Below are 25189 nucleotides of genomic sequence, written 5' to 3' on the forward strand. Positions count from 1 at the left end.
TGAGGCCACGTACACATGGTCGATCCATCTGATGAGAATGGTCCGACGGACCGTTTTCATTGGTTCACCGCTGAAGCAGACTGATGGTCTGATGTGCGTACACACCATCGTTTCCAAAACCGATCGGGTCAGAACGCGGTGACGTAAAACACACAACGTGCTGAAAAAAACGAAGTTCGATGCTTCCAAACATGCGTCGACTTGATTCTGAGCATGCGCGGGTTTTGAACCGATGCTTTTGTGTACTAACTATCGGTTTTGACCTATCGGTCAGGCGTCCATCAGTTCGATTTTAAAGCAAGTTCTCTTTTTTTGGACCGAAGGACAACAGACCGATGGGCCTTACACACGGTCGGTTTGGACAGATGAAACTGAACTTCAGTCCGTTTTCATCGGTTTGGACCGACCGTGTGTACGCGGCCTAAGAAGCCAGGAAAATACACCCCCCCCCCCCAAATGAACCCTTTTTGGAAAGAAGACATTCAATGCTACTTAGTAAGCGGCATGGTGAGTTTTTTTAAGTTATTTTTTTCCCACAATTCTTTGCAAAATTACGTTTTTTTTCCCCCACAAAATTGTCATATTAACAGGTTATTTCTCTCGCAAAGCATATGCATACTTGCAACTAAACCCCAAAACACATCCTGCTACTCCTCCTGAGTATGGCGATACCACATGTGTGAATCTTTTACACAGCCTGACCACATAGAGAGGCCCAACATGCAGGGAGCACCGTCAGGTGTTCTAGGAGCATAAATTACACATTTCATTTCTTGATGACCTATCGCAGTTTTGAAAGCCCTGGAGCACCAGAACAATGAAAACACCCACACAATGATCCCATTTTGGAAAGCAAACACCCCAATGTAAATTCTATAAGGCATAATACAGCCCAACGTATAATTCTATACGGCATAATAAGTCTTTTGAACATGTCATTTTTTTCCACAAGATTTTGGAAAATGTGAAAAAAAAAAAGGAAACCAATTATTATTATTTTTTTACACAAAGTTGTCCATTTATAAGATGTTTCAAACACATAGCATGTGCATAGCAAAAACTGCACCCCAAAATACATTCTGCTACTCCTCCTGAGTATGGCGATACCACATTTGTGAGACTTTTACACAGCCTGGCCACATACATAGGCCCAACATTAAAGTAACACCTTCAGGTGTTCTAGGAGCATAAATCACACATCTAATTTCTCAATCACCTATTACACTCTTGAAGGCCCTGGAGCACCAGGGCACACAAAAAAATTACCCCATTTTGGAAAGCAAACACCCTAATGTATATTCTACTAGGCATAAGAAGTCTTTTTACCTTTTTTCCCACAAGTTTTTGGAAAATTTGAAAAAAAAAATACAAGTGCATTTTTTTTTTACACAAAGTTGTCCATTTATAAGATTTTTCCAACAAATATCATGTACATAGCAAAAACTACAACACAAAATTAATTCCACTACTCCTCCTGATTGTAACACTGAAAAACCGATGAGCACTATATTGGCAAGGTTACAAATACTACAAAACTCACTCTGCATTAAGATCACACTCCCTCCTCACCCACGGTCTTACATCTAAGATCATCTCTCATTGGATACATCGATCACGTGGTAAATGGCTGTTGTGATTGGTAATTTACCACGATCTGTGATTGGCTGGGTCCAAGGGACATGGCCGTCACAGATTTTCCCTGATGCGTGCCCATTTCTGAGAGAACGTACATGGACGCCCACCCAACAATTAAGGTCCATGCTGTGGCTGTCTTTTGGCAATAGTGCGGGTGCGAGATGGTTAAAATAATTACAGTGCCATCATCCATATACAGAAAGAGATGGGATTATTGTTCAGTATCACTTTAACCACTTCAGCCCCGGAAGAATTGGCTGTTCAATTACCAGGCCATTTTTAGCTATACGGCACTGCATCGTTTTAACTGACAATTGCGCAGTTGTGCGACGCTGCACCCAAACAAAATTGACGTCTGTTTTTCCCAAAAATAGAGCTTTATTTTGGTGGTATTTGATCACCTCTGCGTTTTTTATTTTTTGCACTATAAACAAAAAAAGAGCGTCAATTAAAAAAAAAACATAGGGCCAGATTCACAGTGAGAGTACGCCGGCGTATCTACTGATACTCTGGCGTACTTTCAAATTTGCCGCGTCGTATCTTTAGTTTGAAACCTCAAACCAAGATACGACGGCTTCTGGCTTCGATCCGACAGGCGTACGGCTTCGTACGCCTTCGGATCGTAGGTGCAATACTTCGGCGCCCGCTGGGTGGAGTTTGCGTCGTTTTCCGCGTCGGGTATGCTAATTAGCTTTTTCCGGCGATCCACGAAGGTACGCGCGGCCATCGCATTCTCTTACGTCGTCGCTAGTCGGCTTTTCCCGGCGTATAGATAAACCTGCTATTCTGTGGCGTATAGATAGACTTGCCATGTTAACGTATGGCCGTCGTTCCCGCGTCGAATTTTAATTTTTTTTTGCGTAAGTCGTCCGTGAATAGGAAAGGACGTAACGCACGTCGAAGTTCAAAAAATGACGTCGGTGTGACGTCATTTCGCGCAAAGCACGGCGGGAAATTTCAAAACAGAGCATGCGCATTTCAAACGGCGCGGGGACGCGCTTCATTTAAATGAATCACGCCCCCTACCCGCCCAATTTGAAATACGCGCCGAGAAATACACTACGCCGCCGTAACTTACGGCGCAAAATCTTCCTGGATTCGAAAATGCGCCAGGTAAGATACGGCGGCGTAGCGTATCTCTGATATAAAAGCATCAACAGACATCTATAGGTATCGTGAAAACATCCTGCAATTAAGAAAATCATGAAGCTCTTGGAGCGGATGATAAGGGACTATATACAAGATTTTAGTAATGAAAACTGTATCATTAGCAGTAATCAGCATGGATTCATGAAAAATAATTCTTGCCAAATCAATCTAATAACCTTTTACGAGGAGGGGAGCTGCCATCTAGATAAAGGAAGGCCCGCGGACAGGATGTATCCATCTAGATTTTGCAAAGGCATTTGATAAATGTTTACTGTACAAACTATAGTCTGTCAGCATGGACCAAAAGGTGAGTACATATATTGAAAACTGACTACAGTGGCAAGTTCAGAAGGTAGTGACAAATGGGGAATACTCCAGTGTGTGGGTCCAGTGTGGAAAGTGGGGTCCTCGAGGGTTCTGTCCTGGGACCATTCGTATTTAAATTATTCATAAACGACCTGGAGGATGGGATAAACAGCTCAATCTCAGTATTTGGGGACATTACTAAGCTAAGCGGGGCAATAATTTCTCCGCAGGATGTGGAAACCTTGCAAGAAGATCTGAACAAATTAATGTGGTAGGCAACTACATGGCAAATGAGGTTTAATGTTGAAAAATTTCAAATAATGCATATGGGTGGCAAAAATATGAATGCAATCTACTCACTAGGGGGAGAACCTCTGGGGGAACCTAGGATGGACAAGGATTAGGGGTTCCTAGTAGATGACAGGCTTAGCAATGGCATGCAATGCCAAACTGCTGCAAGCTAAGCCAACAGAATATTGGCATGCATTAACCTCTTGCCAACCAGTCGCTGTCGTTATACGGCAGCAGGTCGGCTCTCCTGCAAAAATCGATGTAGCTGTACGGTGCACCGGTAACCCGTGATCGCCTGTTGCAGAGGCAGGACAGGGAACTGCCTTTGTAAACAAGACGATTCCCCGTTCTGACAGGTGACATGACCGGGATCTACTGTTCCCAGTTAGAACACACCCAGGGAATACACTTAACCCCTTGATCACCCCCTAGTCTTGACCCCTTCCCTGCCAGTGACATTTACACAGTAATCATAGCTATGAGTAAGCATCACATGATGTGAAACATGTCAGCTACCTTTTTCTTGCTGTTCACCACGTTTTGACTGTATTGCTTTGGTTGTTTTTGGATTTTATTTGTACAAATAAAGACATAGTTTTAAGGAGTGCGGCAGTCCAGGACCTTCTTCTATCCAATGTACCTGTGCATAGCCAGCACCCTTTTGGTTCAGTGGGACGGAAGCAAAGCCAAGGGATCAGCAGTTTTTAGAGCGGTATTATTTCTCACTTCAATGTACTGTACAGTAACAAAAAATCACAGAACCAGATGTAACCTACCAACCTGTGTGATCATTTACTGAAAGTCCTCTGTCTGGTCACCTTGTTCTGTGCCTGGATGAAACTGTCCCTCTATATGGGTGCTCCCTGTCTCCATCTGTTGCCATCCCCATGCCCAGAGCAGTCAGTGCCCCCCCCTTGCCCCCAGGTGAATGGCACCCTCCCCAGTCATTGTTTGCCCACCTGTCAGCACCTCACCCCCAGTAAATCAGTAGGGACATGACTACACACCTGTAACCTGTAGTAGAGGAGAAGCCCATTGCTCAGCATGAACCATCTCCAGGCTGGCAGAGGTGTGGTACCTCTTTAGGTAGTTGGTCCATTTGAAGAGCCAGCCTTTGTAGGTGTCAGGGCCAGGGGTTTAAAAATGTAATGCAAATGGAGAGAAGAATGCCTAATGGACCATAATATTAAGCCAACGAGGAATAGTGACCAATCTCAATAAGAAAAATAACATGAATAAACTACAAAAAATTATTTATTATAAAAAATATATATTAAATAAAGAGCAAAAATAACACAAAAAACACCTTCCGTCACCTTCGGGGCAACAGTTCTCAGGAAGGATGTGCTGGAACTGGAGATAGTCCAGAGAAAGGCAACAAAACTAATACAGGTACTGGAGGACCTTAGGTATGAGGAAAGAAGCACTGAACCTATTCTCTCTGGAGAAGAGATGCTTGAGAGGGGATATGATTTCAATGTACAAATACCGTACTGGTGACCCCACAACAGGGATAAAGCTTTTCCGCAAAAGGGAATTTAATAAGACACACTGCCATTATCTAAAATTAGAAGAAAAGCGGTTTAATCTTAACCACTTAGGCCCAAGATTAATTGGCTGGCCAAAGACACTTTTTGCCATTTGGCACTGTGTCATTTTAACTGACAATTGTCGTGCGACGTGGCTCCCAAACAAAATTGGTGTCCTTTTTTTCCCACAAATAGAGCTTTCTTTTGGTGGTATTTGAATACTTCTGCGGTTTTTATTTTTTTGCGCTATAAACAAAAATAGAGCGACAATTTTGAAAAAAAAGCAATATTTTTTACATTTTGCTATAATAAATATCCCCAAAAAATATATAATATTTTTTTTCCCCTCAGTTTAGGCCGATATGTATTCTGCTACATATTTTTGGTAAAAGAAAAACGCAATAAGCATTTATTAATTGGTTTGCGCAAAAGTTATAGCGTGTATAAAATAGGGGATAATTTTATGGCATTTTTTATTATCCAACCGGCCCATAGCCAAAGTACGGCTAGAGGGCGGTTGCTTAACTCTGGGAGGCCTGGGGCGCGCACACGGCGCATCACGGATCACGGAGGACCCGGCGCATCACGGATCACAGTAAATCGCAGCTGATAGCGGCGGTTTACCACGTGATCGCTCCGTTCAATGACGGAGCGATCACTTGTAAACAAACCGGAGTCATGTGATGACGACGGTTCCTCCCTCCCCTCTCTGTACCGATCGGTACAGTGTGAGAGGAGAGGGGAAGAGAGCGGAGGCAGCAGCAGCTGTGGGCTGGATCTGTAACAATTACAGTCACAGATCCAGCCATCCATCCCTTTGTGCTCAGCCATCCCTGCCCATACTGTGCAATACACAATACTCTGCAATACCCCGCAATACTCTGCAATACCCTGCAATACTCTGCAATACCCCGGAATAATCTGCAATACCTTGCAATACTCTGCAATACCCCGGAATAATCTGCAATACCCCGCAATACTCTGCAGAACCCAGCAATACTCTGCAATACACTGCAATACCCCGCAATACTCTGAAATACTCTGCAATACCCCGCAATACTCTGCAATACCCTGCAATACCCCGCAATACTCTGCAATACGTCCCCCTCCTGCTTCTAGCCATTTACTGCTACTATCGAAGCCAGGATTGTTTTTTTTTATTATTTTTTTTTATTTCAGGCTTCCCAGCCTAGAGGTGAGATGTGGGGTCTTTGTTGTTCTAAAAGCTGACCCACAGAACAGTAAGGGGATAGAAGTGGTCCCTGAAGTGGTCCCTCTGAAGGCCCTACGGAGTAATCATGGGAAGGTCTCGGTGAGCATCAGAAACACTACGCCCGCCCCAGTGAAGGTACCAGCCAGGATGTTGCTAGGTCAAGTGAATTCAGCCACCCCAAACGCCCCATCTGATTGGAAGAAGGAGGAAGGGGTGGCGAAGAAATGCTGGAGAAGCTTTGCACAGGGGACACGGCCCTCCCGCCAGTATGGAGACAAAGGGCCAGAGCTCAGTTGGCCAGATGGCAGAAAATCTTTTCCAAAGATGAATATGACTTGGGGTGTGCGAAGAGTGCCACTCACACGATCCGCCTAGAGGAGGACAAGCCATTTAGGGAAAGAGTCAGACGAGTTACACTAGGAGATTTGGAAGATTTGCGTAAACAACTGGCGGAGCTCAAGAGGACCGGAATAATTTGGGAATCCAGAAGCCCTTATGCCTCCCTGATCGTGGTGGTTCGAAAGAAGAATGGGTCCTTAAGATTGTGCATTGACTACCGAACGCTGAACCGAAGAACTTTCCCTGATCAGTACACTACCCCTAGAATAGAAGATGCCCTACAGAGTTTGTCGGGGGCCAAATGGTTCAGTGTAATGGACTTGAAGAGTGGGTATTACCAAATTCCCATGCACCCTGAGGACAGGGAGAAGACGGCTTTTATTACTCCAGTGGGATTCTTCGAGTTTAATCGTATACCTCAGGGCCTATCAGGAGCTCCAGCCACTTTCCAAAGACTGATGGAGAGGACAGTAGGAGACATGAATCTGACAGAAGTTCTGGTGTACTTGGATGACGTTATTGTGTTTGGAAGAACCCTGAAAGAGCATGAAGAAAGGCTGGAGAAGGTTTTGAAGAGACTTCATGAGGAAGGATTGAAGCTGTCCCCGGCAAACTGTCAATTATATCGTCTTCAGTCCACTATCTGGGTCACGTTGTGTCTGCTGAGGGAGTGGCTACGTTGGATGCTGTTACTCCTGGCCGGGGCCTACTAATGTGACTGAACTTCGATCATTCCTGGGGTTTTGCTCTTACTACAGAAGGTTTGTGGAGGGGTTTGCAAAGATAGACAGACCCCTGAATGAGTTGCTGAAGATAGAAGAAGAAGATGAAAACCCAGAGGCGGTTAAGTCTGTGAAGTCCACTTCGGGGGCCCAGGAAATCCAAGGAATCGATTCAGGATCAGTGGAACCCTACATGTGAAGAGGCTTTTATCTAGTTGAAAAACAGCCTGACCATAGCCCCTGTCCTGGCCTATACAGATCCCAAGAGCCCGTACAAACTGCATGTTGATGCCAGCCGAAATGGATTGGGAGGGGTGTTATACCAAGAATATGATGGTCACCTGCGTCCTGTCGCATATGTGAGTAGGAGTCTGGTCCCAGCAGAGAAGAATTACCCGACACATAAACTTGAATTTCTGGCTCTCAAGTGGGCCGTTGTAGATAAACTGAAGGACTATTTGTATGGGGCCGAATTTGTAGTGAGGACCGATAACAACCCACTCACCTACCTCCTCACTACCGCCAAGCTGGATGCTACAGGACATCGGTGGCTGGCAGCCCTCTCAGGATTTACCTTTAGTCTGAAGTATCGACCAGGTGTCGGGAACAGAGATGCAGATGCCCTATCCAGAAGACCTCATAGCCCTGAAGGTTCCCCTGAAGAGTGGACTCAGTTAACCCCAGAAGGAGTACAGGCTCTATATCAAGGGGTGGAACTCAAGGCCAGAGGAGGGTCCATGGCTGAGGAGATAGGGGTATCACCTGTTGGAGTACCCAAGAGCTATTGTAGAGTAACACAGGTGAGAGAGGAGGGTCTCCCGAAGCTATCAAAAAAAGAGCTGAGGATGGACCAACAGAAAGACACCCTGGGAAGACTAATATTGAAAGCTCTAGAGGAGAAATGCCCAGAAGACTCACCTAAGGAGGCTCGACTGGTACATAGAGATTGGAAAGGTTGCAGTTACATCAGGGGGTGGTCTACCGAATGGGCCCCTCTGATGGTCCAGAGGAGAGATGGCAGCTGTTTCTCCCCGCCAAATATTGAGAGACGGTTTTGAACGCCCTTCATGACAACCACGGCCATCTAGGATCTGAGAGAACCTTTTCAGTTAGTCAGGGACCGGTTCTACTGGCCCCACATGCGGGCTGAAGTCGAAGGGTACTGCCACTCCTGTATCCGGTCCATCCAAAGGAAGACCTTGCCACATCGGGGTCACTGGTAGATCGCTCGTCCTCTGCTGCGGACGGCGCTGGACTCCAGGACAGGTAAGTGTCCTAATATTAAAAGTCAGCATCTGCATTATTTGTAGCTGCTGGCTTTTAATATTTTTTTTTCATGGCACATCCGCTTAAAAGGGGTTAATCACAGAGCGTAGACCCAAAAATACCCAGCAGCTCCTTCGGGGGTAGTGCTACAGTTAGAAATAGGAAGGGCCTTCAAAAATGTGATCGGTAGTCAGAAAATTATTAGCCGGATTCATAAAGACTTGTGCCGGCGTATCTAATGATACTTTGTGTAAGTCCATGGATGCGCCGTCGTATCTATGCGCCTTATTCTTGTACTAAGATACCCCTGAATTTTGGCAGCATACGACCAGCGTAAGTCTCCTACGCCGTCGTATCTTGGGTGCATATTTACGCTGGCCGCTAGGGGCGCTTCCATTGATTTACGTGTCAAATATGTAAATGGGCGAGATACGCCGATTCACGAAGGTACTTGCGCCCGTCGTATGAGTATACGCCGTTTACGTAAGGCGTACGTCCGGCATAAAGATAAACCACCAAATAGGAGGCGCAGCCAATGTAAAGGTATGGACGACAGGACAGCCATCGGATTTTACGTCGTTCATGTAAGTCGTACGTGAATGGGGCTGGGCGTAGGTTACGTTCACGTCATTGCCATTGAGCCGTCGTATCTTAGGGTGTAAATTCGACGTGATTCTGAGCATGCGCGCGCATGCACCGTTCGTTTGGCGCTTCATTTACATGGGGTCACGATTAATTTTAATACAACACGCCCACTACCTTGCGCCGGCCCATTTACGCTACGCCGCCGTAACTTAGGGAGCAAGTGCTTTGTGAATACTGTACTTGCCTCTCTATGTTACGTCGGCGTAGCGCATATGAGCTGTGCTACGCCTGCTTAAACATACGCCGCTCTACGTGAATCTGGCTATATATGTGTAATTAATGCTGCTAGAATGCCTGGAGGTGCTACTTGGATGCCGCCATACTCAGGAGGAGTAGCAATATATTTTGGGGTGTCATTTTTGCTATGTATTAGAAATATCTTATAAAACAACTTTGTGTAAAAAAAAAAATGCATTTTCATTTTTTTTCCACATTTTCCAAAACCTTCTGGAAAAAAATGAACCATTCAAAAGACTCATTATGCCTCATAGATTATCCTTCAAAAGTGTAATATGTGGTTGAGAAAGGATATGTGCAATTTATGCTTGTAGAACGCCTGAAGGTGCTACTTCAATGTTGGGCCTCTGTATGTGGCCAGGCTGTGTAAAAGTCTCACACATGTGGTATTGCCATACTCAGGAGGAGTAGCAGAATGTATTTTGGGGTGTAGTTGCAATTATGCATATGCTGTGTGAGAGAAATAACCTGTTAGTATGACCAGTTTGTGTAAAAAATAAATAAAAAATAAATCTTAATTTTCCCACGAATTGTGGGAAAAAATTACAACTTCAAAAAACTCACCATGCCTCTTAGTAAATACCTTGGACTGTCTACTTTCCAAAAAGGGGTCATTTGGGGGGTATTTGTATTTTCCTGGCTTGTTAGTGTCCCAGTACATCAGGTGTGATCAATTTTCAATGATTGGCACCATAGTTTGTAGACTCTATAACTTTCACAAAGACCAAATAATAGGGTTGTCCGATACCAAGCATTTGCCCGAGTACTTTTACTCGGGCAAATGCTCCAGATGCTTCACCCGATACTTGTACTGTCAGGGGTGATCAGTGCATGGGGAAGTTACAGGCACAAATCACCGCTATATAGTGTATTTTGGCGTGTATCCCGCCGTGTACTCTGTGTATTCCCTCCGTGTATTCCTCCGTGTATTCCGCCATGTATTCCCGCTGTGTATTCCCGCCGTGCATTCCTCCGTGTATTCCCGCCATGTATTCCTCTGTGTATCCCGCCGTGTTTCTCTCCCCTTCCGTGCTCCTCCTCCACCCCCTGGAACTGTCGGGATGGAGAGCGGGGTAGGAGCCGGTAAATCCAGCTCCTTACTGCTCCGAATGGACAGAGTCAGTGATCACTGACTCGGTCCATTCACATAACCTAAACATCGTAAACTGTGATTACAATGTTTCAGTTTATGAATGAAGAGAAGACGCTGTCATTTTCAGCGCAGCTGATGCTGCTGAGAAAGGAACTGGGGAACATGTGTCCCTAGTCCCTTTCTCTGTCTCAAAGGGGAGATGTCAGCGGTCTGTTAAGACCCCTGATATCTCACCAAAGCCCCCCAAAAGGGCTGAAAAAAAAAAAGAAATAAAGAATAAAAAAAAAAAAAAAAAGAAAAAAAAAATGGTTGTAGAAAATAATAAAAAAAGAAAGAAAAAACACACTGACATGGTCCACCCCCCCCCTTAAAAAAAAGAAAACATTATAAATATAAAAAAAATTGTAAAAAAAAATATTGTAAAAAACTAAAAACAAATTGTTAAAGATAAAAAAAAAAAAACTACTGACACATGTGCTGCTGTCACATGAGATTAAAAAAAAGTATCGGTATTCGGTATCAGCGAGTACTTGAAAAAAGTATCGGTACTTAAAAAAGTGGTATCGGGACAACCCTACCAAATAATATACATTAATTTGGGTTATTTTTACCAAAGATATGTAGAGGTATACATTTTGGCCAAATTTATGAAGAAAAATTACTTATTTGCAAAATGTTACAATAGAAACTTAAAAAAAAGTATGGGGCAGATTCAGGTAGAATCGCCTTACTCTGCGGCAGCGTAACGTATTACATTTACGTTACACCGCCGCAAGTTTTACGGGCAAGTGCTTGATTCACAAAGCACTTGCCTGTAAACTTGCAGAAGTGTATCGTAAATCCGTCCGGCGCAAGTCCGCCTAATTCAAATGGGGCGTGTATCATTTAAATTAGGCGCGTTCCCACGCCGAACGTACTGCGCATGCGCCGTCCCTAAAATTTCCCGACGTGCATTGCGCTAAATGACGTCGCAAGGACGTCATTGGTTTCGACGTTAACGTAAATGGCGTCCAGCGCCATTCACAGGCGACTTACGCAAACGACGTTAAATTTCAACGCGGGAACGACGGCCATACTTAACATTGGCTAGACCACCTAGGGGGCATGTTTATCTTTACGCCGCGTATCTCTACGGAAACGGCGTACATTTACTGCGACGGGCAAAGCGTACGTTCGTGAATCGGCGTAACGACTCATTTGCATATTCTACGCCTACCACAATGGAATCGCCACCTAGCGGCCGGCCTAGAATTGCAGCATAAGATCCGACGGTGTAAGTCACTTACACCTGTCGGATCTCAGGGAGATCTATGCGTAACCTGATTCTATGAATCAGGCGCATAGATACGACCGTCGTATCTCAGAGATGCGACGGCGTATCAGGAGATACGACGGCGTATCAGGAGATACGCCGTCATATCTCTTTTATGAATCTGGCCTTTAGTTTTCAAAATGTTCACAGTTTTTTCGCTTATATCGCAAAAAATAAAAAACCCAGTGGTGATTAAATACCACCAAAGGAAAGCTCTATTTGTGAGAAGAATATGATAAAACATTTTGTTTGGCTACAGTGTAGCATGGCTGAGTAATTGTCATTCAAAGTGTGAAATCTCATAAGCATATATATTCATGTTAATGTCATTTCAAAGTAGTTTTAATATTTTTAAATCAGCACTTTTCATGGAAAAAATACCTTGAGATCCTACCCTGCTCTTGTGCAGGTGTATCCACTTCCCGGTACAGAGTTACAATGCTCTGTCACATGGGAGATCACAAGTAATCATTTCAACATGCATGGTTCATGTTTGTCACTATCAAATAATCCACCCTGAGAAATGCATATGACCATAATTGGAATGATGTAGACATGAAGTGGCCACAAACAGGCTGTAGAAGATCAGCAGAACTGAGCTGCAACAAAGGATGAAAAAAATCTATTGTTTCCGATGCACAGTGCTTTAGCAAACTAGATGTAATTCAGTTAGAATTTACATCATTCTTAAAGAACTGTACAGAAATTCTACAATTTAAGGAAACCTGTAAACTGCTGGCATTAACTAACTTTACAGTGAAGTATACAAGCTCAAACAGATTGCAGCTGGCCATACATGAATCGAAATTCGTCCGGTTCAGCAACGACCGGTCAAATTTCAATTCATGTATGGGCACTGCGGTTGAACAGAATTCAAGCTACCAATGGACTTCACTTTGAGTTGCCCTGTCAGATTTTAGCCACCTGATCAGCACTGCAGTGTGAATTCTGTTGAGTTCACACTGGAGAACACAGAAGCTCACAGCAGGAGTTAGTGTGTCTCCATTCACTGGACAAAATAATTGATATTGCTCAACATCTGGGGATGGCGCATAATAACCATAGGTGGTTTGTGTTTATAACTGCCCAAATAAACCAACAGCTTTCTGTAGCAATCCCAATGTTCACAAATCTGTAGACGTTAAAAAAAGTTCTGATAGCTTTAACAAAAAGTAGCTCGTTAGTTATTATAGTTTGAAATTTAAGTATATTAGCAGTTTCAGGAGTGGGATTGCATGTACAATGCTGAGTGATATGCAGGGCAGCAGTTTCCAGTATGACAGATTTCTGTATGGAATAACGTAATTTGCAGATGCAATTTAACCACTTGCCGACCGCCCATAGCCGAAAAACATCTACAGGGCGGTCAGAAAACTCTGGGAGTATATAAAGCAAAAAGTACCCTCCAGTACTATGGGACTTTAAAGCGGAGTTCCGGCCACAATTTCACTTTTTAAATATAAATACCCCTGTAATACACAAGCTTAATGTATTCTAGTAAAGTTAGTCTGTAAACTAAGGTCCGTTTTGTTAGGTTGTTACAGCATTTAGACACTTTATAAAATAGAAATTGACTGGGGCCATCTTAAGTGTGGGTATCATGAAGCCAGACTGTATGACTTCCTGGATTTCAGCCTTGCAAATCTCGCACATGCTCAGTGCTGCACAAGCAGTGTCAGATCAGGTTTCAGCACCTGTGCTGTCCAAGTCACAAGATTCTTTGAGACTGGGGAGTGCACAGACTCCTGGAAAGTTACACCCACTACATTCCCAGGAGTCTGTGCGGTGTAGGTTAGGAAGCATTAAGCACCTAGGTGCAGGAAGTGGGAAGATTAACTATTCTGCCTAGCAACAACACTTTGAAGGCATCTAAAAAAAAAAAAAAAATTTCGTAAAGAACTAATGACATTTTTTTAAAACTACTGATGTAATGTTATATTTATGGGTGGAACTCCACTTTAAGGGCAAACTATAGTAAATAGGTAATATTTAAAATATTGAAAACAGTTTATTAAAGTATTAAAAACGTATTGGTGCAAACATCACCAAAAAATTGCATAGTACATGATACAGGTTATTATACAAAGCTCATAAAAGAGCAAATAGAAGGCATAGCATTTGCTTCCCATACAGCCTGATGCGTTTCAGGAGTCTCAAAGTGCATCCCTTCTTCAGGGTAAAAGAGAAGACCATGAACAAAACACAGCTTAAGAATATGTAACAGGACATAAAATGCGCACACATGTACATCGTGATAACAGAAAACTCATATACATACAGTACCAACACTGTATCATATCAGAATCTGAGACAAAGTATAAAATGGAACTGAATAAGATGGAGAGTTGGAGATTTCACCCAAATAGATGGGGAACCCCTGAGGCCCGAGATGTTACCCTTTAGGGGATCCTTGTGTGGAACATCTCGGGTCTCAGGGGTTCCCCATCTATTTGCGTGAAATATTAACAGTGAACTCGCCATCTTATCTAGCTCCTTTTTAGACCTTTTTCTCAGTTTCCGATATGACACAGTATTAGTAGGTATATGAGCTCACAGCTATTGTGATGTACATGTGTGCGCATTTTATGTCCTGTTACATATTCTCAAGCTGTGTTTTGTTCTGTTTTAGAATGTCTTCAAACTCATGGTTCCCCCCCCCCCCGACGAAGGGATACACTTTCGAGACTCCCGAAACGCATCAGGCTGTATAAGAAGCAACTGCTCATCCATCCCCATCCACAGCTCATTCATCCGCATTAGCGTCTCAGCCAGCTATTATCTCTTTATGAGCTTGGTATAATAACCTGTATCATGTACTATGTAATTTCATGGTGATATTTGCACCAATATGTTTTTAATACTTTAATATTTGTTTTCAATATTTTAAATATGACCTATATACTATAGTTTGCCCTATAAGTCCCACAGTACTGGGGGGAACTTTCTGCTTTATATACTAACTAAGAGATGTTGGCAACATATTTTGGAGACCCAGCCTCTCCACGGTGGTTCCCCTTTTCTAGATCAATCTGGGAGGGCGTACTATAATGTCCTCCCAGAATCGCGCCCCCTGGGCCATGCACCAGCGAATATACATGACTGGATCACGGTATAGGGCCGATGGCTGCAGCCCTTTACCACGTAATCACTCCGTCAAATGTAAACAAGTCAGCGCATGCCCAGTTCATCTCTCCCCTCTCCGTACCAATTGGTACAGTGTGAGAGGAGAGGGAGAGAGGTCGGGTGCAGCAGCGCTGTGGGCTGGATCTGTAGTGCCCACAGTGCTGCTCTGTGCCCATTCTTGACTCATCCATTCATCCATACTCAGCCGCATCCATCCATGCTCAGCCATCCATATCCATCAATGCTCAGCCATGCCATCCACACTTAGCCATCCCCATCCACAGCTCATCCATGCCAAATCAGTTCTCATCTGTACCACATCCATGCCACTACTCTGTTCCCATTCCTGACTCATCCATTCATCCATACTCAGCCCCATCCATCCATGATCAGCCATCCATATCCATCAATGCTCAGCCATGCCATCCACACTCAGCCATCCCCATCCACAGCTCATCCATGCCAAATCAGTTCTCATCTGTACCACATCCATGCCACTACAGTGCCCATTAGTGCCACTACAGTGCCTCACAAAAGTGTAATAGGTAGTCACATTAGATTTAAAATGTATGTCCCTAGAACACCTGATGGTTTTCCCTGCATGTTGGGTCTCTGTATGTGGCCAGCTGTGGAAAAGTCTCACACATGTGGTATCGTTATACTCAGGATGAGTAGAAGAATATATTTTGGGGTATAATTTTGGCTATGGACATATTGTATAAATGGACAACTTTGTGTAAAAAAAAAAATGTTTTAATTTTCTTTCCATATTTTCCAAAAACGTGTGAAAAAAAAATGACATGTTCAAAAGACACATTATGCTTTATAGAATATACGTTGGGGTGTTTTCTTTCCAAAATGGGGTAATTTTTTGAGCGTTTCCATTGTCCTGGTGCTCCAGGGCCTTCAAAATTGCAAGAGGTAGTCAAATACTTTGGAATGTTTACTTTCCAAAAAGGGGTCATTTGGGGGGTATTTGTTCTTTCCTGGCTTGTTAGAGTCTCAAGAAATTAGATAGGCCGTGATTAATTTTCAATGATTGGCACCATAGATTGTAGACTCTATAACTTTCACAAAGACCAAATAATATACACAGATTTGGGCTATTTTCACCAAAGATATGCAGCAGTATAAATTGTGGCCAAAATTTATGAAGAAAAATTACTAATTTGCAAAATTATATAACAGAAAACGAAGAAAAATGCATTAAAAAAAATCTGTCTTTTTTTAATTTATTGGAGAAAACATTTAAAACCCAGAGGTGATCAAAAAACACCAAAAAACTATATTTCTGTGAAAAAAGTGTAGCGCCCCCTTACTTTCAGTATGGGCACTACGCTAAAGTTAGTGGGGAATGGGAGAGATACCTTGCTCCCATTCATTATTTGTATACATTTTGGGACTTCTGTCATACCAGAAATGTCCACTGGGTCAGTCTGTGGTCCAGGGATGCAATACCATTCCTGGCCAGCAGTTGGCGCCAGAGGGGTTCTGGCAGAGTAAGTTTCTTCAGCAGCCAATCAGAGGAGCTTTTTCCCTTGCGGGGCGTGCTGGAGAGGAGTATATCTGTGACAGGTGTCATGTGTTCTAAAACTTTCACGGGGTCCCATTCCAGGTGCGGCATCCACCTTCAGGGTGCGCGCATCCATGGACCCCGCCGGCGTGGCCCACCCGGCCCGAAACTGCAGGCCACACAAACCCTAACCCGGAGGTACAAGGGGACCCCAGTGACTTACTGGGTTCCCGGTTCTACTGAAAGGATCCCAGGCTGGGTGCCGTTCGATTGGGGAGTCGTTTTGAGGGGGACCCGGAGGCAGGTCGTCCAACAGAGCCTGAACAAACCAATTGGGGATCCGGTGACCAGAGTACTGACAGGTATGTTTGCTGTCATCTGGTGACCAGTGCAGAAATCCTATGTGACATCTCGGCTGCCAGGCCTATAGAAACGGGTCTGTCCGGGGGTACTTTACCCACTCAGTTGGAGTGGCGACGAGTTACAAATTGGTACTATGCAGAGCAGTACTGACTGCTCCATTTAATATCCAGGCCTGATACTGCAAGGTTCTTCCTCTCTCTCTAATTCATCAACTTTATCCTTCCCAATTTATGTTGATGTTGGCTGTGTTGGCCTGGAAAATAAAGCATTGGAAAAACCCTGCATTCACTGTCTGGACCTTCGCTCACTGTTTGTCTTTGCCACTGCACCCCTGGGCCATATCAAGGTAACTCAATATGCCGATCCCAAAAACAAACCAGCGGCTCCTTCGGGGGTAGCGCTACAAAAGGACAACAATTTCATATGGGTACAGTGTTGCATGACTGAGCACTTGTCATTTAAAATGTGAGCACTGAAAGCTGAAAATTGGAAAGGTCTCTCATACTGCCAGAACATTAGCTGTATGTTGATTGTGATTAAAAAAGGAGCTTCACCTAAAGCGGAGGTCCAGCTGTAAAAAAAATGAAAATAAAAGTTAGCAGTTACAAACACTGTAGCTGCTGGCTTTTAATCAGCACAATTACCTGTTCAGGGAGCCTGTACTGTCGGCCGCCCAAGGCCAATCTGTCCATCGGATCGGGTCCCGGCGCCGCCATTCAAAGTAAGGGAAACAAGCAGTGGAGCCTTTCAGCATCACTGCCCATTTCCTACTGCGCATGCGCGAGTCGCACAGCGCTTTGTGAATGTATGGCTGACAACGTGAGGAGGAGAACAAAGAAACCTTTTTTTGAGACATTGTCTCAGGACATGGAGTACACTTTGTGATTGCTTCCAGATGACATTGTAGGCACACTGGAGCAGACCATTCTACAATACAATACAGAAAAAGGAGTAATGGATGGTCTTATCTAGCTTCAAAAAAAGAAACTTCTGCAAATCAACGGAAATGCCTGAATCAGGTAAGCAGCAAGTACGTCATCAGTTGTGTGCAGTAGGTAAGCTTCCAGTGGTAGCTCATTACAGTCAGTAGGTAAGCTTTCAGTGGTAGCTCATTACAGTCGAGACACAGGGCAAGTTCTGAATATGAGAGTTCATGCCATATCTTAAGCAGTCCCTGACCACAACATCAAGAACATCACAGTTGCACTGAGCCTGGGAAAATTAAAGTAAATCTATGATTAAAATGTAAAATCGTATATTAATTTCCAAATTGTATTTAAATTATTTCTAGCCTATTTCTAACTGGTCTTGAGGTAAACTTGAGTGAACTTACTTTGTAAAGGCACCCACATATTTACTTCCTTGATTTCTGGTACACATACTATATTCACTATGCTCTATGAGTAGGCAGTGCTGTGAGCCTGCCTTCTGAACTGCAGAGGAGCTGAGAGGAAGAGTTTCAGGAGGAAAATTAGAACAATAATAACTACTTGCGGGCAGCAAGGTACCATGGGATTTGTAGTCCTTAGAAATTGAAAGTAAACATCAGAGGAGAAGCTGCAAAGCATGCAGGAAATCCAGGACATTGTGAAAAGAGATCGCCAGAAGACAGGCAGCTCTCAACATGAAAGGAGATATTTCAAGTAAGCTTATACTGGATTTTCAAATACCCATTGCTTATATCGCTATTATGGTGCTGATCTTTTTTAAATGAAAATATATGCCAGTCATGTCCAAACTGCAGTCCGAAGGATAAATGCTAGCTTATCCGGCCCTTGGGGCACTATTCCTCCCAAAGATATAAGACATCATTCTTCCCACTGGCACCAACAATGGGGCATAATAATTTCCACTGACACAAATAGTGAGGCATTATTCCTCCCACGGACACCAACAATGGGACACGATATTCCTTCCACTGATACAAATTCTGGGGCACTACTCCTAATGACCACCAACCCTGCGGTTAGGTTTATTCTCACTGGGGCAGATTCATATAGATCTGCGGATCTTTAGATCCGCTAGATCTACCTGGTTTACGATCCGCCGGTGCAATTTAGTGAGGCAAGTGCATGATTCATAAAGCACTTACCTCGCAAACTGCACCGTCGGATCCTAACTCCCCCCGGCGGAATGCAAATTCCGCGGCTAGGGGGAGTGTACAATTTAAATCAGGCGCGTTCCCGCGCCGATTTAACTGCGCATGCGCCGGGGCGAAAAAGCCCAGTGCGCATGCTCCAAATGACGTCGCTACGACGTCATTGTTTGCGGCGGGTACGCCGTTTGCGGCCATCGGTATTCCCGATCGCGGTACGCAAACGACGTAGAAAATTTAAAAATCGGCGCGGGAACGTCGGCCATACTTAACATTAGCTACCCCTCATAGAAGCAGGGGTAGCTATCCACCGGAAAAACCCGAACGCAAACGACGTAGAAAACGAGCGACGGGCGGGCGTACGGACGTGAATCGGCGGTTTTCCTCATTTGCATATGCGACGGGTAAAAAATCGCGACGACACCTAGCGGCCGGCGGGAGATTACAGCCTAAGATTCGACTGGTGTAAGTCACTTACACCAGTCGGATCCAAGGGAGATCTATGCGGAACTGATTCTTATGAATCAGTCGCATAGCTCCGACCGTCGGGTCTCACAGATACGACGGCAGATCAGGAGATCCGCCGGCGTATCTATTGATGAATCTGCCCCAGTGAGTCTGAAAAACAGTAAACTGTTTGAAAAGCTTGGGGACCCCTAGTGTATGCTGTGACCCTAGAACTCCTTTAACAAATAACCCCTTGATGATTTTACATTCCCAAAAATGTAATTTTGTCTATGTTAGCTCCCAAAATAATTAAATTCAGTTGTTTCTATACTGCACATATTACAAAACACAAAACAAAAAGGAGCTGTCCAAAAATTCTAGTTTAGCAATGCCATACGCTAAATGTCCTTCTTCCATATTCATTTCTTTGGGTTACCTTTTAAACGTGTGTCTCCAGAAAAATGCTCTGAAACAATGCTGCTATGCTGGTCACCTTCTTTCTGCACTTTTACTTGCTTGAACATCACTAAGACTGTTGTTTTACTGAACTGTAAATGTATGACTGTGAGCTGACCAGACAGCTCTGTACCTGTGTTGACTTCACACACCATTCTAAACGACTCTGAATTTTTTTTTTTTCCACTATTGGTAACCAATAATCGTAGGCAAAATACAAAACTTATAAAAAACTGTATGTTTATAAATGTCCAATTATTATTTCTGTAATTAGGCAATGCTGTTTGTTTCTCAACAATATTTGAATATTCATGCATTTAAATAAACCATACCTTACTATCTATTTCACTGCTTCCTAGTGCAGACTGGATGACATACAGCAAGGCATCAGTTAGTCCATCACACTCTCTCATTCTTCTGCGTGCCTCTTCTCCAGCAGAACTCACATTCCTGGGGAGAAAAAAAAAATATGCACCTACATCTTTTACAGTCCAATTATATTTAAAACCTAGGTAATAGGTGGGTTACATTTTTTTTATTTTTCAGGAAAAAAAAAGCATAGATCATGTCTGGGCTTACAGCATCAAGGTGAAAACCTGAGCACCAAACTTGAAATCAGACCCATGGCTTTCCTGCATGCACGGCTTTTGGTGTACTTTCACAAAATGCACCGAAACCGTCCAAACTAATGGAAGTCTATGGAAAAACGCAGGGAACCTGCACAAAAACAGTGGGTATACTTTGCTGTACATATGCTGCAGGCAAACCATAGTGGATCAGTGTAAAATCGACATACATTTTTTACTATAGCCGCAGAGTCATCAGTACAAGGGACTTTTCACACTGATAATAAATACTTTTTATTTTCTATTAAAACTTCAAAAAATGCATTTAACCATATCAGCCAAAAAATATAAACACATAATAATAAAAAATGATTTACTAAATAAACACATGGGCCCGGATTCACATACGGCCGCTCTACGTTGCGCGGGCGTAGCGTACCGTATTTACACTACGCCGCCGCAACTTAGAGAGGCAAGTGCTGTATTCACAAAGCACTTGCGTCCTAAGTTACGGTGGCGTAGCGTAAATGGGCCGGCGTAAGCATGCGTAATTCAAAGTAGGCTGGTAGGGGGCGTGTTGTATTTAAATGAGGCTTGACCCCATGTAGATGCATGGCCGAACGAACAGCGCATGCGCGCGCATGCTCAGTATCACGTCGTATTTATGCCCGAAGATACATCGGCTCAATGCCTGTGACGTGAACATAACTTACGCACAGCCCTATTCACGTACGACTTACACAAACGACATAAAAAGATACGCTTGTTCCGACGTCCATACTTTGCATGGGCTGCGCCACCTAGAGCCCAGCTTTATCTTTACGCCGGCGTATGTCTTACGTAAACGGCTTAACTAATTGCGACGGGCGTACGTACGTTTGTGAATCGGCATATCTTGCTCAATTACATATTCAACGCGGAAATCAAGGAAGCGCCACCTAGCGGCCAGCGTAATTATTGCAACCCAAGATACGACGGCGTAGGAGACTTACGCCGCTCGTATACTGGCCAAATCTATGCGTAACTGATTCTATGAATCAGGCACATAGATACGACGGCGGCCATTCGGACTTACAACGGCGTATCTGGAGATACGTCGACGTAAGTCTTTGTGAATCCGGGCCATGGGATTCTGGACAAAAGTGTAGATCGTATGGCAACGACTTAGAAATTCCAATGCCATCTAGTTTATTACCATTTTTACAGCACCATCATTTCCCATGTAGCTGTGCAAAGTGAGATCTAAACAAGGGTAACCAACACAGAACACAAATGCATATCTTTTTAATAAGTACAAATATTGTATATAACAAGCAGATATAGCAACAATTGCTTTTTGAGCTTACTGTCCTGAAAGATACAGGGAAGAAACAGAAAAGAACTTTAGGCTACACAATGTAATATGCAAGTTTAATATAGCGGACAGTGTGTATCTTGTTAAGAAAGAGCAGGGATGGACCAGTTAGAAAATATACTAGGTCAGATTATTCACTTACTTGAAAGGACAAGCCTAAAGTAAACCTGTCATACTCAAAGCATTGCAGGCATCTTCTAGCCCCACACAATGCCCTAAGTGTGCATGGCTGACATTTAGGTCTGTTGCAGTAACCCACAGAAATACTTGAACTTTCAGGTATAACACGAACATGCATGCTTGCCTGAGCATTCCACAGTGCACAATGGCTGAGTGACCAATTTGCAAGTAAAAAACTGGCACATGGAGGAGGAAGGAAATGCCTGCCAATATACAAATATTAGCTTTCACAAAAATTCTTCAGCAGGGGATCCATATAGTGGCTTTTCATACTAAAGATACTTTGTGGCAACACAGGGTACCTTCATCTAAAACTATTTTTGGTAAAATAAGCGTATATTGATTGGTTTGCGAAAAAGTGATAGCGTAGACAAAATAGGGGATAGATTTGCAGACTTTTTTTTTAATTTTTTTTTATAAATTCTTTATTTTACCATTTTTCAACACTTCACATTGCCTCCAACTAAGGTTAGTATCACATCCTACAAAGCAATCAACTTCACTCTTAACATAGGGCATTTTTCCATTTTCTTGTCAAATCAAACTCTTAATCCTGTACACCTTTTCCTTAATTTACAATCCTCAAAACAAATGCTAATAGACCTTAACTTTCTACCTTTACAAATCCCGCACATTTGACATGAACTCTCCCCGTTAGAGACATTAATACCCCTTGTTTTCCCCAAATACATCCCTCACCCCCCTCCCTCCCCCTCCCACATTCGAGCCTGTTGTTCTAAAAACAGCATCAGCCCCCCAAAAAAAAAAATATATATATATATGTAAAAAAAAAAAAAAACTTCTTCCTCCCCTCCCCATTCCACCCCTCCCTCCTCCCTCATCCTACTCCTCTCTTTCCCTATATCTAGCATAGGGTGCCCATATCTCCCTGACCCCCTCTTCCTGTTCCCTCAGAGCCGCTGTGAGATTCTCCATGTGTTGCATTTCTGTAATTTTTGCCATCCAATGTGGTCTACTTGGGGAACAGGTACTCTTCCAGAGAGCTGGGATACACGCTCTAGCTGTAACCAATAAATGTCTCACTAGGGATTTTTTATATTTTTCTATTGATATCGGAATGTCCAACATCAGATTAGTCGCCGGGTCCTCTCCTAGAGACATCTTAGTTATTTCTTCTATAACTTCGGATACCATTTTCCAAAAATCTTTAACTCCCTCACAGTTCCAAAAAATATGTAGCAGGGTTCCCTCTTCTTTTTGACAACGCCAACAAAGATTTGTCACTTGTGGAAAAATCTGGTTTAAGACTTCCGGTGTCCTATACCACCTGCTCAATATCTTGTACCCTCCCTCCTGGAATTTAGATGCCAATGATGCCTTATGGTTAAATTGAAACAATTTTTTCTTCTGATTTTCCGTAAAAGTTACCCCTAAATCTCTCTCCCAAGCCTGAATGAAGCTTATCTCTTGTGGGGCTTTTAGTTCATTTATTAAGGAATAGAACAGTGAAAGCGAATGTCTAACCGGTTCACCCTTAAGGCACAATTTCTCAAATTCCGACAATGTTACTCTCACCCTTGTTTGTCCTTGGATTGATCGTAGGAAACCCCTTAACTGTCTTCTCCTATAGGGGTTGTGACAGTATGCGAGGTGCGATACATGATCATAGGTACATTTCACCTCGCATACGTTCCATTATGAGAGACTGAACCGGAATCCATTCCGGGTTTTACAGCCTCTGGGCCTGGCTAGGATTCCGGTCCGGATGTTTGGGTCCACTGGAGTCCACAATCAGCTGGACTTTAAATGTCCAGGAAGAGAGCACAACAGGGCTCTGGCTTGAAACTCAGGAAGGGACCTGAGTGAGGGGAGCGCTGAGTGCTGGACTGAAAAGGTTTGCTTTACTACATGTTTTGTGGGTGTCAGGGACTAACCCCACACTGTATAGAGAGGAGATCCTGTTTGTTTAGTTTAGCGCCGGACGGCAAGGATTTAATTTATTGTTTTGTTTATTTTAATCTGCAAACCGTTTATAAATAAAATCTGGCATCCGCCAGACTTAAAAGAAAGTGCCTGCTTACAGACTGTGATTTCAGAAAAGGTGATCCCCACGAGCTAATCCCTCACACGTGGTGGATTCAGCGGGCACTTTTCTGAAAATGGAAGAAATGTTAAAGGCCCTGCTACAGGCCAATGCAGCCCAGCGGGAAACCAACCGCCAAGTCGCAGAGGCCGCTGCAGCACAACAGGCTGCCCAGCAGGAGATAAACCGCCAAGTCGCAGAGGCCGCTGCAGCACAACACCGCCAAGTCGCAGAGGCCGTTGCAGCACAACACCGCCAAGTCGCAGAGGCCGTTGCAGCACAACACGCTGCCCAGCAGGAGATGAACCGACAGTTTGCCGAAGCTCTGGTGGAACTGAAAAAGGGGTCCGCACCTCCGGTGTTAGCGGAACCAAAGATTGTACGTGCTTCCTACCACCTGCAAAAGATGACACCGGCGGATGATGTTGAGGCGTACATGGCGACTTTCGAGAGAGTCGCTGACCGCGAAGGATGGCCAAAAGAGCAGTGGGCGGGACTATTGGCCCCATTCCTAACAGGAGAACCCCAAAAGGCCTATTTTGACCTAGAACCAGATAAGGCCCAGGACTATGAGACTCTAAAGACAGAAATACTCGCACGCTTGGGTGTCACCATGGCAGTTCGGGCCCAGCGCGTGCATCAGTGGTCCTATTCCAGCAACCAGCCACCCCGGTCACAAATGTTTGACCTGGTCCACCTCACCAGGAAGTGGCTGCAGCCAGAGACTCTGACCAGCCCTCAGATTGTGGAGCGTGTGGTAATGGACCGGTACCTGCGTGCGCTCCCTGCTACCCTGAGAAAGTGGGTCGGACAGGGGGACCCCAACACTGCAGCCCAAATGGTGGACCTAGTGGAGAGGTACAGTGCTACCGAGGACTTAATAAACCCACCCACGCCCCACTTCGGAGTGTCTCGGGGTGCAAGATTTCCCAACGGTTCGGGTAAGACTGTTCCGGGGTTCAAGAGTTTGGGGAGAGTGGATAAGACTGTTGTTACAGCAGATGAGACTGTAGGTCCTAGACCTGGAGACTGGCCAAAGAAGCCAGGAAGGTTTTTGGGACCGGTAAGAGGACTGGGGGTAGGGCAAATACGGTGTTTTCGTTGCCATGCATTAGGCCATATTGCTGCAAACTGCCCTCTAAATGATGAACCTATGCAATGTGATTATGTTGATAGGGTAAGACGCCTTTCTCTGTTTGCACAGGTCGCATGTGTTGCGACAGGTCAGCGTCGCCTGGAAAAACAAATGTGCGTTATTTCAGTAGATGGCAAGCCTCTTACAGCCCTGCTAGACTCTGGTAGTGTGGTGAC

General features: G+C 44.1%; 1 protein-coding gene across 1 annotated transcript in view; it reads right to left on the bottom strand.

Annotated features, from left to right (window-relative positions):
- The window catches only part of CTNND2 (catenin delta 2), a 672820-nt gene that overhangs the window by 208605 nt on the left and 439026 nt on the right, over nt 1-25189 (bottom strand). The window contains 1 exon segment of the mRNA XM_040353393.1: nt 20067-20184. Within this exon segment, the coding sequence (XP_040209327.1) occupies nt 20067-20184 (118 nt within the window).

Source organism: Rana temporaria, chromosome 5, assembly GCF_905171775.1.
Source record: "Rana temporaria chromosome 5, aRanTem1.1, whole genome shotgun sequence".
Taxonomy (NCBI): domain Eukaryota; kingdom Metazoa; phylum Chordata; class Amphibia; order Anura; family Ranidae; genus Rana; species Rana temporaria.